At 35.6% G+C, this 17,136-nt stretch overlaps 1 protein-coding gene across 1 annotated transcript in view; it reads left to right on the top strand.

The window, feature by feature from the left end:
• Positions 1–1,607: 1,607 nt before the first annotated feature.
• itpk1a (inositol-tetrakisphosphate 1-kinase a) overlaps positions 1,608–17,136 on the top strand; it is a 17,120-nt gene continuing 1,591 nt past the window's right edge. Inside the window, exons 1-10 of the mRNA XM_081378232.1 lie at positions 1,608–1,969; positions 2,124–2,220; positions 4,601–4,625; positions 9,625–9,750; positions 9,853–9,970; positions 13,007–13,105; positions 13,297–13,337; positions 14,665–14,830; positions 16,218–16,285; positions 16,677–16,839. Of these exons, the coding sequence (XP_081234358.1) occupies positions 2,126–2,220; positions 4,601–4,625; positions 9,625–9,750; positions 9,853–9,970; positions 13,007–13,105; positions 13,297–13,337; positions 14,665–14,830; positions 16,218–16,285; positions 16,677–16,839 (901 nt within the window). The 5' untranslated portion in view covers positions 1,608–1,969; positions 2,124–2,125. The remainder of the gene's footprint in view (positions 1,970–2,123; positions 2,221–4,600; positions 4,626–9,624; positions 9,751–9,852; positions 9,971–13,006; positions 13,106–13,296; positions 13,338–14,664; positions 14,831–16,217; positions 16,286–16,676; positions 16,840–17,136) is intronic.

Below are 17,136 nucleotides of genomic sequence, written 5' to 3'. Positions count from 1 at the left end.
CGAGAAGTAAAGGGAAGAGAAGAAATTGTCAAACAAAAGTCGTTATTGTCATTATTTTTGTTTGTTTTTTGCACACAAAAAGTATTCTCGTTGCTTCATAACATTAAGGTTGAACCACTAGTAGCCTAACTTGGACTATTGTAATGATGTCTTTACTACCTTTCTGGGCCTTGAAAGTGGTTATGACGTTGCAGTCTATGTGGGGTCAGAAAGCTCTCGGATTTCATCAAAATATCTTCATTTGTGTTTCAAAGATGAACAGGTTTTTCGGGGTTGTAACGACATGAGAGTGAGGCATTTATGACATAATTATCATTTTCATGCACTGCTGCATATAAAAATTCTGTGTTGTCAGATTTTAAATACCTCAACTGTATTGAGGTAATTTATTTTGTTTGTTCTTATTTTATTACTCACTGTTTACTTGCCTTTTTTGTAAATTCAGTTCAGTTTGAAATCAAGCTTCCTTGTGCTGTGTGTGAGCTATTGCAAAAAAAAAAACAACTATTGTAAAGACAAATACACAGTGTGAGCGAATGTTGAAGTTAGATTATTGTACTGGTTATTGATCGATGTTTAAATATGTAAACAAAAGCCTAAATTAAAATTCTTTCATCGTATAAAGCGGGCGTATCTCTTCAGAAGACTTGAACTGTTACTGTTACAATGAGTTTTGTGCTTTTTGAAGCTTGAAAATAATGATTGCCTTGACAAAATGGATGGACAAAAATGTAGATATTAAAATATCTACATGGCAGTATACAGTATATGGTGGTTTTCGTTTTCCTGATGGTATTGAAAATGATACTGAATATTGACATTTTTCAAGGTGTCGTACGTATTGAAGTTAGAAATTCCAGTATCATGACCACTAATTAATGTCCTGCGTCAATAAGGTAAAATGTGTTGAAAGTAGCTATTTTCTACATGGATCTATGACTTGATTGAATATTTATTGGTAATACATTAACTATCGCCGGCTAAAAAGTAACTAGTAACTAATACTTTGTAATTTGTACTTTTACTTATGTACTTTTTTGACGCCAGTATGTCTACTTTTACTTGTAATTGAGTATTATTTCAGCAATGTAACAGTAGGCCTACTTGTACTTGAGTATGAATTTTCAGTACTCTTTCCACCACTGTCAAAAAGTAGACAGATTGTATTACCTTAAATGTGTAATGTAACAGATTACATTACAACTACGATTTTTATCATGTAATTTTTGTAATTAGTAACAGACTATAATTTGTAATCTACCCAACTTTACAATAAATTATATATTATAGGCTATCACAAAACTATAGTGTTTTGTTTACAAATATTTTATATTATTGGGGTTAACCTCGTCGACAATTACCAATAGAAATAACTTTAAAAACTGTTAAAACCCTGTTAAAATCACTGTGGTTACATTTAGGCAGGCACACGTCTCTACCACTCACGGCACCATTTTTTAATTTCCTCATTTCTTATTTTGAGAGATTTGAACTCTAGTACGTACAACAAATATAAATGAATGAATCCTGGAGCAGTTGTCTTCCAAAAACATGCAAGTTTTACCCGTGAACAATGATAAGCCCGCCTCGTGAAAGAGGGTGTGTCTGGGCAACCAAGTTTCGTTGCTGTCCTCCAAATGGCCAATCAACATTACATCGCTAATCGACAGCATTGCTAAGTAATGGACAGACCATTTGGATATATTTCACTTCTGAAGTTAGACAAGGGACATAGACGCACCGGTTTCTGTGATGTGTCATAATGTGTTTGTAATGTCGATACGTGTTGCTGTCATATAAATAATGTGACGAAGTTGTCATAAAATCGAACAACTATTTAGACAGAGAGACTCGCATTCTGGAGGGCATTAGCAAATCTGGATGGACTACTGAGGACAGTCTGAAACTGTGACTTTACGAGAGTCGTAACTGATCAGAGCGCATTGATTCGGCACACTGATTCTGTCAGGTAGGTTCAAACATGCCGTCGTGAAACTTTCTGTATTTTTTACATCAACCACTCAACTATTCTTGCTTTTCGTTTAGTTCACAATAACACCTGCCGGTCGATTTCTTTATTAATACACTCTGCATATTATGGACTGACATATCTCCCTCTCCAGAGATGCAGACGTTCGTGAAAGGAAAGAGAGTTGGATACTGGCTCAGCGAGAAGAAGATTAAAAAACTCAGTTTCCAGACCTTCGTGGATTTGTGCAGGTGCGTAAAAGCGCATCTCAGCGCGAGTCAGAAACCGGACATGTTACTAGAAAACATTTTTTGACAGAGCAGTAGGCTAAGTTATGCAGAAGGTAGGCTTTTTCAATTTCACCAGTGAGTTTAATTAGATAATAGCTACTATTCACTTCGGACGAGTGTGTGTTCCAGTTGTTGCTGGTACCTATTTACGTTTTAACTGTCCAAGAGATCTGCTAGTTCCTTATGAGATACCATCTATCTACGTTTTAACTATCCAAGAGATGCTTATGAGAGACCATCTATCCCAAGTATGACGTTTCTTATCTCCATAGTTTCAAGTGCTTTTTTTTTACTTGTCTCAAGTAAAATTCCTAAATAAGAGTAAAATGGTACTGGTAACAATTTGAATACATACCAATGTAGCCTATATTAAATAGCTACTAGCACGTTTCATTGCTGATATGAAAACTGGGATTCTTTTGAAGTACATACTAGTTGAAGTTGATGAGTTGTAGTTGACATACTAGATGAGTTGTAGTTGACATCTGAATCTCTTATCTCTTATCTCTTAAACACAAAAAGTTGCAAGTAACAATGGAATGGTTACTTGGCACCATTGGAATGACAAGTAGCAAAGAAATAAGAACTAGTATCTAATAAATAGTTGCTAGCCTAGTGATTGAAAAATAGCTAGTTTGGATTGCTTACTACTACTAGGCTAATATTAAAATATATACAATTTAGTTTTAAGGAATAAACATAATATATACTAGGCTATTTAGTTATAAAGAATACACATTGAAACTGCTTGCTATTTAGTATTAGCCAAACAAGATATTTATTTCTGGGAGGAGCTATCTGGAGAAGTGTCAAAACATGAGTGTATAGAGTTTATATTTACTACTTACAAATTGAGTTGTAGATAATTGAAACAAGTGGGGCGTGTAGAAATAGTGTTAAAGGATATAGGAAACATGATTCATCACACCTCCTCATGTCCTCTTTCCTCATCAGTCATCAACACAGTCTCACTACTAAAAACTCATTACATAAAGCTATTTCTTCACTATTTCTCACTGTCATCTCTGTTCTAGTTGTTACAATCAAAGAACTTTAAACAGAACTCTCTTCCTGCAACCCTCTACCCTCCCCCTAATAAACCACTACTCTAATGGAAGTCAGAATAGATTTGAAATGTACCCACACTCTCACTGTACCCATCATTCATACACCACTTTCAACCATAAAAACATGGATATCAGCGTAGTCAATCTACCTGTCAGTCCCTGCTTCTGACATTTTGTGAGATTGCTTATTTTAAAAAACTATAACTTAAAACACTGTCCTATTCTTATAAATAGTTGGCCATAAAACTATATGTGGAATTTTTGGTCATAAAAAGACAAAGGCCTGGACAAAGTTCACCGGTTACCTGGATAAGCACCAGACAGTTAGACAGTCTTCAATTCCACAGACAGTAACATTGTTTGCATATCTGTTTAGACTCCATGCATTCCTAAGAGTCGACAGCAAGATTGTGCCTGTAACTTAACTGATTCAAAGCTTAATCATGTGTTACCTAGGTTATTCAGTTCTGCACTGCACTGTCATCAATATGGCTGTAAAGCCATAAATGTTCTGTTTGCTGAGGGAGGCATTGGACGTGCCTTAGATGCATATCTCTGCGGATGATATATCGTGCGTAGACTACGTGACGTTTCTGAACGAACATTACGTGTTTTTGAGTTAATGTAACGTGATCTCCTTTCTTTTATGAGCATGTTTTAGCCTACAGATAACCGGTTTGCAATAGGATTTGACCTAAGCTTGTGCAACATGTTAAGTGATTTGTTATTCTTTTTGACTGGTGTATTTGTCTTGGGACTTGAGATGTATTCACCTATAGTTCTGAGGATTTAGAAACAAACTTCTCAGCACTTGTCATTCATTAAATCACAACAGGTTTGTCAGCTGTTGAAAACAGCATGCACTTAGTTATTTACAGGGACTTGACAACCTAAAGCTGCCCAACTCATGAATTACAGATATTCGCACATCACAAGACCTGATCAATCAGACACATGTTAAATAAATGTTAAATAAATGCATCATCTGGAAATGGCTGGAATTGGAGAGGAAGGATTCCTAATTTTTAGGATGTGCGTGTATTTGTTTTTGGAGAGGGAACTCTGAGAATTCTGTCCTATTTGTGTGAGACAGCAGTCTCAACAGTCTTGTTGAGCGTTGTCTCCCTAATAATCTGTCTCATTGTGAAGTTCTCATTATTCCAAATTCAATTGAGTGTTGTTTATTATGCAAGTCAACAATGCTCTGACTGCATGACACATGGAATCGATATAAAATATTCATAGTTTGTCTTTCCTCTTTTTTTGTTTTCCAGGAAACAAGGCATAGAGATGATCCAGGTAAGACACCCTTTTGACATTTTTTTTTCTTTTAAATGGATTTTCCGTGGCACAAAAAGCCTGTCCATTAATGTGAGGTCGGTGCCACAATACGCTTGTCTGCAGCTGTTCTAAACATTACAAACGTGCCTTTCATTAAATGTAAATTAAGCTATTATGCCTGGGGACACTTCAATTGAAAATATCACCATCAGAGTATTACGTACTATTACTGTTACGTGCATTGCATTACTAGACAAATAGTCACCTATACATGCAGGTGGAATTCTAATATAATGCCATATTATTAATGCTCATACTGTTATTGCATGAACTTTTTTGTGGCTGTTTTAATTTTCTTTGCCATTGAATAAATGCCAGTGCTTTTTTTTAGCATCAAACGGTTCTCAGCCAGTGCCTAATATAGCCTAACATAACAGAAACATAAGTTTGCCTTTATAAAATTGCATGGAAATTGCACTGATTAGCCTTTTCTTGGTTAATACAGTTTGTATCAGGCTGATCAGTCTAAGCTGAAGCATTGCCTTAATAGATTGTACTGTATGTTATTTTTCCGCTTATCATGTAATTCTAAGGACATGCTGAGGACATTAGTGCAGTGGGATAGCAGAGTACACAGAGGTCTTTAAGACTGGCATTTGTTCCTGCTTAATCTAGCATACTTGGCTTCAGTCAAGAGGATGATTTTTTGGAGAGTAGATTAAACCCAATCTGTCCTTTTTGATAACAATGCAGTGTTAATTATGTTGATGAATAATTACTAAATTATAATAACCAAGTTATGAATAACAAACGTCTATGATGAAAATCTATTGACATTTTTGTCAACGAATATGAACAAGGCGAAATCTTAGGAAGGGACGATTTGGGTGGTAGATGCGCACATTTGAACTGCAACATGCTCGTCTACCCGGCGGGACGTAAGTTAGCATATACTTGCTGCATGTCTCATAAAACGTTCACACATGTAAACGTCTTGGTGAAAGAGAAGAGCAGACATGGATAAATCTGAAAAAGCGTGACGACGTTTCTCAGGCAACGCACGAACACTGAACTGAGCTCTCTTTCTTATCTTTTTGTGCTTGAACGGACAAATACACTCAAACTTATGTCAAAATTTTGTCGAGTATTCACATAAACACAGTTGGTTATGTCTTAGGTGAATGTAAACCATCGGATGTGTATCAGTGTATTGGATACGTGCATTCAGCCTTAAAGTGACAGCAGTCAAATAACCTGCTGCTGTCCGTCATTTATGTTACTCAAATAACAAAAGAAAGAGAAAATCACTCAATGTTCTTGACTGAATAACTTTAACAGCTTTAATAAGGATTGATCTATGTTAAATTTATACGAAAAAAACATGTCTTTTTGAAAGAATGTAGAGTGTTGTATGGAAGTTGTTATAAAGAATGCATATATCATTAATTTAATTTAATTTAATTTTTAAGATAAATAAAGGATTTAGGCTAAATCTGTGTCTGGATTGCATATTCAAATCTTAATATCATTCATATTAACAGATTAATAGATGTTTTCTCCAAGAGAATATAAAAGTTTGTATTACAATTAAACTAAACCCATTATATTTTAGTTGACTAAATGCACTGTAGATAAAATCTTCTAATATTCAGTAGACTTAAACAGATTAAAACTAAATCAATTCAGATGAATAAAATATGACTAAAACTAAATGGCATAGTTAAAAGACTATGACTAAAATGGAATAAAAATTTGCGGTAAAAATTAACGCTGTAACAGTGGCACTGTAAAAAAAAAAAATCTAGGAAAGAACACCTGGCTTTGTCAGGGACGAGAGCGTTGTGTTTTTGTCTTCTACAGATGTCCTTGGTCTCTAATACTTACAAAAACACTAAGTACCCCATTTAATGCTGATGAACTGTTCTTGCATGACTTTTTTCAAGTTAGGCTATCACCATGATTGCTCAAGCATAGAGAGTTAACAGCATTATGGGTATTTGTTGAATGATACTCTTGCATTTGTGGCCCCTTTCCTTTGCTTCACCTTGGCATTGATAAATCATTAGACGCATGACTCACAGAGATGTAAAAGCCATTAGAATGTATAGTGTGACAAGTTTAAGACATTATGATTTTGTGTGAGACCACAATGAAAATTGGTGATTTAAAAATTATTTAAAAGAGACATAAAATGAAGAAGAAATATTTAATAATATTTAATATTGAAAAGCTAAAAAGTATTAAATTATAAAAATGCTAAACAAAAACATTTTCACAATTGGTTTCAGATTTTTTGATCTAATGCTTTATCTTGGAGTAAATGACTGGCTCTTTGTGGTAATGTTTTTAACAGACATATGAAGACAGTATTTGCCCATTCCAGTAGGACATGCCCTTGTCAACCATGTTTATATTGTAGTGGCCCTGATATACGTAAGGGCCTCTTATAACAAACTAAACTGGTTGAAGTGAAAATGAAGTGTAGATTTGCTTGCAAGCATAGAACTCAAGGGCCAAGGCATATCAATGGTTAAGTATGTTTATGGACAAACATTGTTCTTTACTGTTTTGCCATGAAAGTGCATTAGTTATGCTAAAAATTCTGGGAACACAGTCACCTTGTTTTATTTTGGGACTTGCATGTGAAGGCTGCTAGACTAAACCAAGGTCCTTGTTCCTTCATTCTGGTCCTTTATTAAGGAGTCAGACCCTTATCAGTGAAACTGTCTGGATGAGTGAAACACTGAGGGCTTTTCTCCACTCCCAGGATGCATAATAAACACCTTTTTGCTCACCAGCATGTAGGGCGTGGATACCAAAGAGAGTAAAGAATGGACTTTGACCTGCTTACACATACAATAGACTACCCAGCTGCACCCAGTCATAGATTTTATATGGTCTCTAAAGTACTTCACAATCTAGCAATCAGTCCATGGGTTTATCACTTTAGACAGGGGGAGTGTCATTAATTTGATTAAGATAATGTGATCACTAAATCACTAAGACACTAAAAACGATCATGGGGAGACGGCTGAATTTCATCACTTGGTTTGAATATCTCACATGATTTATGGCTTTGGGTAGTGTATTTTCTGTGGGCAACAAAAAAAGTATTTCTCAGCCTGTCCTACTTTGTTTATTAAACTATTTTAAAGGTTCATAGTACATTTATATAGTTAAAGAACTGCAGTTTCAGCATGTCACAGAGAGAAGATAATTACACTTTCTCAAGAACATATACCCACACTTGTTTTAAAAATATAAAAGCCCGAGGGTCAGGAGAGTGACAACATATTATCCTCATAAACGTATATATTTTATCAAACATTTGGGGTCAGTAAGACTTTTTTAATGTTTTGAATTTTTTAATGTTCATCAAGGCAGCATTTATTTAATATCGTGAAATATTACAATTTTAACTTTTCTATTTTAATATATTTCTTCAGTGTCACAGGGTTCTTCTGGAATTATTCTAATCTTTTGTAATATTATAAATGTCTTTACTGTCATTTTTGATCAATGTAATGCTTCCTTGCCAAACAAAAGTATTCATTTCTTTAAAAAATCTTACTGACCCCGAACCTTTGAATGGCAGTATATATACATATTGATTAAATGTTCTTTTTTCATTCCTGCCTACTCTCTAATTGATTAAGCCTCTCAGTAATCAATTGTGTAGAGGCCAAGAAAATGACATACTGTGTACTTAGAAGGACTTTTTGTTTGCCATCACCTCCTTCGTTTACACTTAACTTGGTGTAATGTTATCATGCCCCTCACTGTTTAACAGAAGTTAACAGCAAGTTATATATTTAGTTCTGTTTTTCAGGAAGACATCTGTTAGATGAGGAGCGCAAATTAGGCCTCAATTTCCAAGAATCAATACAGCTCTTTGCCTGTTTAAAGAGCTACTTTGAAATGCTAAGACAACATTAATGTGATGTAACACATGGCTGTCTCATGCTTTATATCAGATGATGTGTGTATCAGCTGAGTATCCTCTACAAAAAGGAAGTAGAGGGGGTCGTCTCTCTGAACTGTCATGACGTGTCTGTGTGGAATCTGTGTGTCACTTTCTCTTTGTCATCTTCTTCATTCTTTACGTCTGTTTTCGTAAATGGTTTGTCACACGTCAGTGCTGGCTATTACAATGTTTCCAGACATTGTCATATGAAACAGAGCCATTTTAAGCCCCTTAGGATTACCACTTTCTCTGTTTCTGGTGGTCCGCACCGCCCATAGTCCTTTATTTGGTGCTGCCTTTGAAAGAGGAAATCTGGACTAAGTCTGAGTATTTTAAATAAAAATGCACTTAGGGGATGCCCACATCCCCTTTTAACTGCCTGGGTCATGTACAAATGCCTCTGACGTTTGACAAGAACCGTTGTGGTCTGATCCAAAATAAATATTTTCACATCCCCAAAGGTTAAACCCATAAGAACCACGTGTTGTTTATGTGCCCCAAGCAGCCTTTCTTCATGTTGACGACATTTAAAGCCTTCAGAACACATTGTACTGTCTGTCATACACCAGGATACTATATTGTTTCTGTACTATTTTACGAATCTAGATTGCTGTGAATTTAGCTTTCTAATGTCAATCAGAGTTTGGTAAATGAACACAGGCTGAAAGTGCACTTTCCCCTTCCCTTGTTGTGATGTGTTAATCTGAGAGTCACAACCATGGCATCTACCTATAGGGGCTGTGTCTAATAAACAGAAAATAATCCACAAATTGGATTTGACTGACATAGAATTCACTTTGTTTTCAGAGTTTAGCAATCAGTTTAGTCTGAGCGACAGTACAGATCACACCTTTACAATTAACGTCACATCTTCAAAACATCCCCCTTGAGCAAACTGGAATATATCTTATAAATAATGCTCACAGGTGCATTTACAGAAAAATACATTGTTTGCCTGTTTATATATTGACATACGAGTTCTCCCAGAGGGTTATTGCTGAAAAATGTCTTGTGGATGTTTACTAAACTCTTGACCTTGTTCTCCCGGTCTAGCTGGATCTGAGCCAGCCAATAGAGAAGCAGGGACCATTTGATGTCATCATCCACAAGCTGACCGACCACATTGTTGATGCTGACCAGAATGTCACAGAGTCCATGCTACTTGTTCAGGGTGTTCAGGTAACTAAGCAAATCAACTCAAGTAGCCATACATTTGTCATGCTTCAATCATTTATATATGAATCATTGAATTTCAGTTGAATTTTCCATGTCTTTTTCCAGGACTACATAGATGCTCACCCTGAAACAGTGATTCTGGACCCTCTTCCAGCCATTCGTACCCTGCTGGACCGCTGCAAGTCATACACTCTAATCCATAAACTTGAAGACAGCATGCAAGGTCTGTCTACAGCACAGAGACACAAAAGTACATGAATGTAACGTAATCACGCAAAGCACAGCTGTGCTAAATACAGTTATTAAAGATGGGCAACCCAATTATAGTGGTGGTATCCCCCATTTCAGATAAGCCTGCCCTAGTGGGCAGGAGTAAATTGGACATGGTCTTTTTACAGCATTTCCAGTTATTCTAAATGTTGTAAAGGGTTCTATAAACCAGGCCTTTAGATCCTCCTTTGTTCTTCAGGGGTGAACCATCACGAGGAGGGCAGGTTTTTGCCTTTGCGCAGGGGAAGTGTGAGGCTTATGGAGGGCTTATGTCCTAAAGCTGCTGAGTCGTTCATTCTTTGTGCTGCTTGCGCACTGCATTCACTGGCCACAGAAAGAACAGGAGGCCCGCCGGCTCACTACAAGCCAACAGAATCACCAGCTGTGAGAATGGCGTAGTGCCTAAGGAATTCCATCACAATCTGCACTCTTATTCAAAATATTCAACCTAAACATTCACACACATGGGTATTTACAAATATACTACCATTCAAAATTTTGGGGACCGTAAGAAGCTTTTAAAATAAGTATTTTATGATTACCAAGAATACAAGTCATAATCATATATAATGAAATATTGGTACATAACTGGTAACTGTCACCTTAATAACTGTTTTCTATTTTAATATATTTTAAAATGTAATTTATTCCTGTGACGGCAAAGCTGAATTTGAGTGAAAATCGCGAACATTTTTTGCAGGATTCTTTGATGAATAGAAAGTTCAAAACTGCATTAATGTGAAATTGTGAATAGAATTTTTTTGTAGCATGCTAAAGGTCTCTTCTGTCACTTTTGATCAATTTAATGCGTCCTTACTAAAGAAAAGTATTAATTCATAAAAAAAAAAAAAAAACTTTTTTGATTGTACAGTGCGGTTTCAATTTGCATTCTTTTAGAATTTATTACGACATTTTCATTACAAATTATAATATCAGGATCCCATTTTGAGTCAATCAATTAAAATGACTGTGAATTGTAGAATATCTTCTTTGGTTAGTCCCTCTTTTGCTTTCATGACAGCCACGCTCAAGCTGCATAAATTCCACATGATTATTATATAAATGGCTTTGGGAAAAAATCTTTTGTATTCAGATCAGAGAAGCCAATGTTGTCCAATCAAAACCATATCATCAGTGTTCTCCCGAGAGACGTTTGGGTAAAGGAGTGTCAGCTGAGGGTTAGTGTGAAGTTAACCATCCGCCTTGGTGCTTCCCCTGTCTCTAAGAAAGAGACGACTCTGTTTAGGATACAAAGGGAGTGACTATTTTCTCGGGCCCATTCACCAGGCAACCGCCTCTATGGCTATTAGCTTATGAAACAACACTGCAAGGGATTCTGGGAAAAGAAAGATAACACAGCCCATATGCCCTCTGTATTACTCAAGATCCTTTTTGAAATAACTCAATTGCTCAATACATGCATGTTTAGCTCTATCAGCAATTGCCATCAATGACTGATTTTGTTAAATGAGACCATTTTTTCCATGAACTAATCGACCGTGAGTCCATATGAATAGAGGACAACAAGCTGTCGTGGTAATGTTTAAATATAAAACAAGTCCTGCGTTACGTGACTTGCATTTATGTTCTTACTCATGGGATTTGCAGTAAAGCTCAACGCTATTTTGGAAGAGTTAATCTTGAGTAAGTAAACTTAGTTGTGTAAACTGGTGCTCATCATGTGGCTTCATAATGAATCATAATCAACCCATACCCCAATATCAACCCATATCCACATGAGTGCACTTTAGTTTATCTCATACATAATTGTTTAAAGGTTACTGCTTGTTTGATCAAATGGATTCATGTTCCTTGTCTAATGTGAAATGAGATGCTTTATATCGCTGAGTTGCATTGAGCCACTCGACATAGAAAAATACTGTTTTTGAGGGGCTATAAATAGTCTGCAATTTGGCTCTTGGAAAAGAAGCTGTTTATAAGATTTAATTGATGGTTGCAGATCAAAAGCAGGCTGAAAATTCACAGATACCCCAGCGGTTTAGTTTTAAATGTTTCCATGGATCCAGTAGTAATATTATCCTGTAGAAAGTGTAGTCATCACTTAAAATGTGTGCAGGCTACACATCATTAAGATCCCCATCTAAACTTGGTGTCTACCAGGAGTTATGCTCAGGGTGTGCTGGTTAATCTTGTCGAGATGTTGTCGTCTGGCCCGTTAGAGAGAGAATGTGAGATGAAATCAAAACACATTGAAGAAAACAACTGAAAATACACCACCTTGTATTCCTGCCAGATCTTTACAAATAAAATCAGAGTGGGGCCAAACATGATCAGGTCCATAAAGAAGATGTTGTCAAAGCTTTCTTTACATTAACATAGAGTTTCTGTTTAAAGGGATAGTTAACCCAAAAATTCAAATTCTATCATCATTTATTCACCAACAAGTTCTTTCAAACCTGTATGAGTTTCTCTCTTCTGCTGAACACAAAAGAAGATATGTTGAAGAATGTCCGTAACCAAACAGTTTTTGGACCCCATTGACTTCCATAGTATATATATAAAAAAAAAAAAAAAAAATCATTATATAAAAACATAGTGACGAACTTAATCCTAAAAATCATTTTCAGAAAAGTGTTTAATAATACTTCCAAGGTAAAAAAAAGTATTATGAATTTCTGACAAATATCATGAATCATTAATCCATAAATATTATACTGTACATTTTTAGAGAGTCACACCATGTGACATTTTATAACCTGAACCACCCTTGCCTTATCAAAATATCTGATACTGTTATCTTGGTTGGTCCTAAAAAAGGTTTTCACTTTGTTAAAAAAAGAAAACATCGTACAAATAATAGTAATACAATTTCACAGTAAAAAATGTGTAATAAACGTTCATGCCAAACTAAGAATTACATCATTTTTTGACAATAGCAATATGAATTTTAAACCAGAATTTAAAAGCAGAAGAGGTGTATCAAGTTACTGTATGTATGAAATTAATTTTTAATGTGTGTTTTCTGTAGATGACAGAATCTGCTCACCTCCATTCATAGTTCTCAAGAGTGAATGTGGCACTGAGACTCTGGAGCAACTCCACAAACATGGAATCACATTTCCTTTCAGTAAGTTTGCCATTTAAAATCAGCAGTAATCTTCATGACAATTCATATTCATCGATTTGCACACATGCCTCTCAATCAGAGCAGGGGTTTCTCTCGACAGTCCATTTGACTTCAAATGAACTGTTTCTTATATTTTTGCTCATGTGTACTGGAGCGACACACATTTTCACACTATTTCTGTTTGATTGCAGTCTGCAAAACCCAGGTAGCTCATGGCATTAACTCCCATGAGGTAAGAAGACACACACTCCAGACTTTACTCTTCTGTAACCTGCACTGCTTTTCATATCTCTTATGTGTAATAAGCTACAGATAAGTTCTGTAGACCACGGTGTTATTCAGATCTTTTACATAAGAGGTGCTACATGATGTTAGTTAATCATTCATATCTAACGCTAAATGGTGTCTCATTAAAATGATTTATTTGGGGCTTGGGTATCACAACTTTGTATGCAGGATTTACAATTTAGTAAAGTTACAGAACCGAAAGAAAGGCCTATTTTTGACAATAAAAAACACTATATTTTCCACTTCCGCCTCTTAAAATCCACCAAGTGAAAAAATGTCTATTTAAAATACATTTATTTCATACTAAATAAAGTAACAAATTACCGACATATCGCTTGAGACTGATATAACACAATGCACAATGCACATTTCTTAATATAAAGCCTAACATTTGTTTTAATATCACTATTAGTAAGGATAGTATGATCTTTGTATAATGTCAGTCTTTAAATGCAAGATATTTAAAATGTACCTAAAGTATACTATTAATAGTTCCACTTTAGCACAATTAAATACACTTAAGTATATCTTTAGTTGGACCTCAGCACTATTTCCAGATAACTGAAGTGCATTAAGTACAAAATTAGTGGTTCCAATTTAGCAGACTTTAAGTATATCAATTTAGTGTACTGAAAGTACAATGGCAGGGTATTTAAATTAAGTACATAAATATGTAAATGTATTTATAGTATACTTAGCATAAAATAAATGTATTTCAAATGCTTTTTGGTATATTTATTTTTAATTGCTAAAAATTCCCTTATAAAGAAAGTGTAACCCCAGAGCTCTCATTGCACCGATTGACAAGAAACCCTTTGTCCTCGTGGATTATTAACAGGGGTGCAGCCTCTGTCGCTATGGTCACCATATCTTTGATTCAGTGACTAATGTACAGGAAAAGTCTCCGATCCCTCGAATTCCTTCAGAATACTTGCTTGAAGACACTAGTAACTCTGTTTTACGGTGTTGACAGTGAGGGGTGTACTAGATTAATGTGTCACCACCGACTGCTGAATGACTGCGTTTGTGCAAACAGGTTGATGGTCATGTGTTTTATGACAGTGAGCACATAGGTTTACTTAGCTAAAGTAGATAAAATGTACATGCATGGATCGAAAGGGGTTTTGGTGTGGCTCTTTTAGTGTCGTGAAAGTACACTTTTCTCCTTTGCTTCTTTCGTTTCAAGATCACAACAAGAATTTATGTATCATATCATGTTAATTTATAACCAACCTGCTCTGTAATGTGTTGATTTGGTTTCTGCTCAATAGATGGCCATCATATTTAGTGAGGAAGATCTGAAAGACATCAAGCCCCCATGTGTCCTCCAGAGCTTCATCAACCATAATGCAGTGCTGTATAAGGTGTTTGTAGTGGGAGAGGCGTACAGCGTGGTGCAGCGGCCCTCCATCAGGAACTTCCCGTCTGGACCCACAGGTCAGTTGAGTCACTCCGACATCCCTGTGATGGACGATTCAAAGTATTTGATGTATTTTACTGGATAAGTGAATCAGAAGGCAAACTAAGAATCAAATCATTGTTTTTTTTTTAAAGAAATTAATACGTTTATTCAGCAGGGATGCAAAGTGACAGTAAGGCAATGTTTCTTTTGCAGCAAATCTGCATATTAGAATGATTTCTGAAGGATCATGTGACACTGAAGACTGGAGTAATGATGACTTTACGATCACAGGATTAAATCATATTTTAAAATATGTTATTTAACAATTTTACTGTTTTTAATACCTTGGTGAGCATTAAAACCTTTTGAAAGGTAGTGTATACAGTTACAGTTATAATAAATTACTTTGTGTTCATCAAGGTTTAAGTTCTTTTCATGTAAAAATCAGCAAATTGCACTCTGTGTGTGTCACAGATGGGACACAAGTTCACCGGGCGGCATCAAAGCCAATAAAAACACTTTATAGGGTGCCAGGTCGATACATTTAGACATCGGGTCTCTTTCGGCTAGTTTTAAACATCCACACAGGCATATATGCAAACAAACCTTAGTCTGGAACTTTTTAGAAGGTTACCTTATGTTTGATAAACAAAGTGAGATTGACATTAATGGCTCTCGTGAGCAACTCTGTGTGATGGCGAGGCCTCTCAGCCTGTCTCGACCATTCTGTCAACATATGTTGCTGATGTTTAGACCCTTTCCCTCACTTACAGAAAAGTGGTTGACGTGGTATTCGTTAAATAAACAACTCAAAGCTTTTTTTCTCAGATGTCAGTGAGGTTTGGTGAATGATGTCCCCGATGGACAATCAAATTCACTGTTGCCCAGATGTTGTCATTTTTGTTGCATTAACTTTACACACAGTGGAGGATTTGGGATTTGTCTTTGATGAATAAATGTAGCTTAAATGGAACTTTTTGTAGCAAAAAGAATCAAATCAAAATATGTTTACAGTATATTAAAGCTGCATTTCTTTGATTAAAAGTATAGTAAAAACTGTAGTATTACATTTAATTTGTTACTTTGGCAAAAAAGAATTTTCAGCAGCCATTACTCCAGTCTTCAGTGTCATATTTGGTGCTCAGGAAACATTTTTTATTACTATTAATGTTGAAAGCAAAGCAGTTGAGCAGTTTTTTTAATTCAGGATTATTTGATGAATAGAAATGATTTTAAACAGAAATATTGTGTGACAGTATAACTCTCTGTTGATCAATTTAATGTGTCCTTGCTGAATAAAAGTATTAATTTCTTTATAAAAAAAAAATATCTTGATGACCCAAAAGTTTTGATCAGTAGTGTAAAAAGTTTATACTCTGTATTTGAAAACTGAACAAGTTGTGTGTTTTTTATCCTCTATAGACAGGAGAGCAATATCTTTTAACAGTCATCATGTGTCCAAACCAGAGTCCTCGTCTCACCTGACCTTCGTAAGTCAACATGCCTCATATTTGGTACCTGGAAACATTGAGCAAAACCCTTCAATTTAAACATTTTAGTTTTAATCTAAAAAAAACAGTCCTGTTAAAATTTAAAGGTATAGTGGAGGATCTTTCTGAATTTTAGATAAGACCCGCCCTCTCCACTTTTTGAAAAGTTTGATTGATTCACCAGAATGATTGACAATTAGGAGGACCAATAGTATAGGTGATCCACCCGGAAGTAAAAAATCCTCCGCTATACCTTTAAATGAATATCTCAAATGTTTATACATAATTAAAAAGCCTCATAAAAAGCACATTTTCACATATTGAATAATAACCGTACATGTTCAACAAACAGGCATTTCATACTTTTTGTCCCATTTCTGGTTTCTTCAAGAGGGACAACATGGAGGGCCAGTACTGGGCACCCAGAAATGATGTCATTCAGAAGATTTCCAGAAGGTTGCGACAGGCCCTCGGCATTTCTCTGTTCGGAATTGACATCATTATCAACAACCAGACCGGCCAGCACGCTGTCATCGACATCAACGCATTCCCAGGTACGTGTAGTTCCTCTCAATCTTTGGAGTGGGTAATATTTGTTATCTTTATGCACTGAACTATTTTCCCACTTTCAAAACCAGCAATGCAATAACAGACCACATGGTGTCAGTATGGAATAATAAAGAGGCCTTTTCGTGTATTGTAATATATGTATGTATGTATGTATAAGATTTTGTGACTAAATGAATTAGACTGTTCACTCTATAAAGCTATTTTGCTTTCAGCTTTATGTCATTATTCAGCTGAAGTCCCAAAGCGAGGTGTAGAACATTTTGAAAGGATGGGAAAAGTAC

Source organism: Scardinius erythrophthalmus, assembly GCF_964197995.2.
Source record: "Scardinius erythrophthalmus genome assembly, chromosome: 11".
Classification (NCBI taxonomy): Eukaryota; Metazoa; Chordata; class Actinopteri; order Cypriniformes; family Leuciscidae; genus Scardinius; species Scardinius erythrophthalmus.
This window is presented reverse-complemented; position numbering and strand designations above follow the sequence as displayed.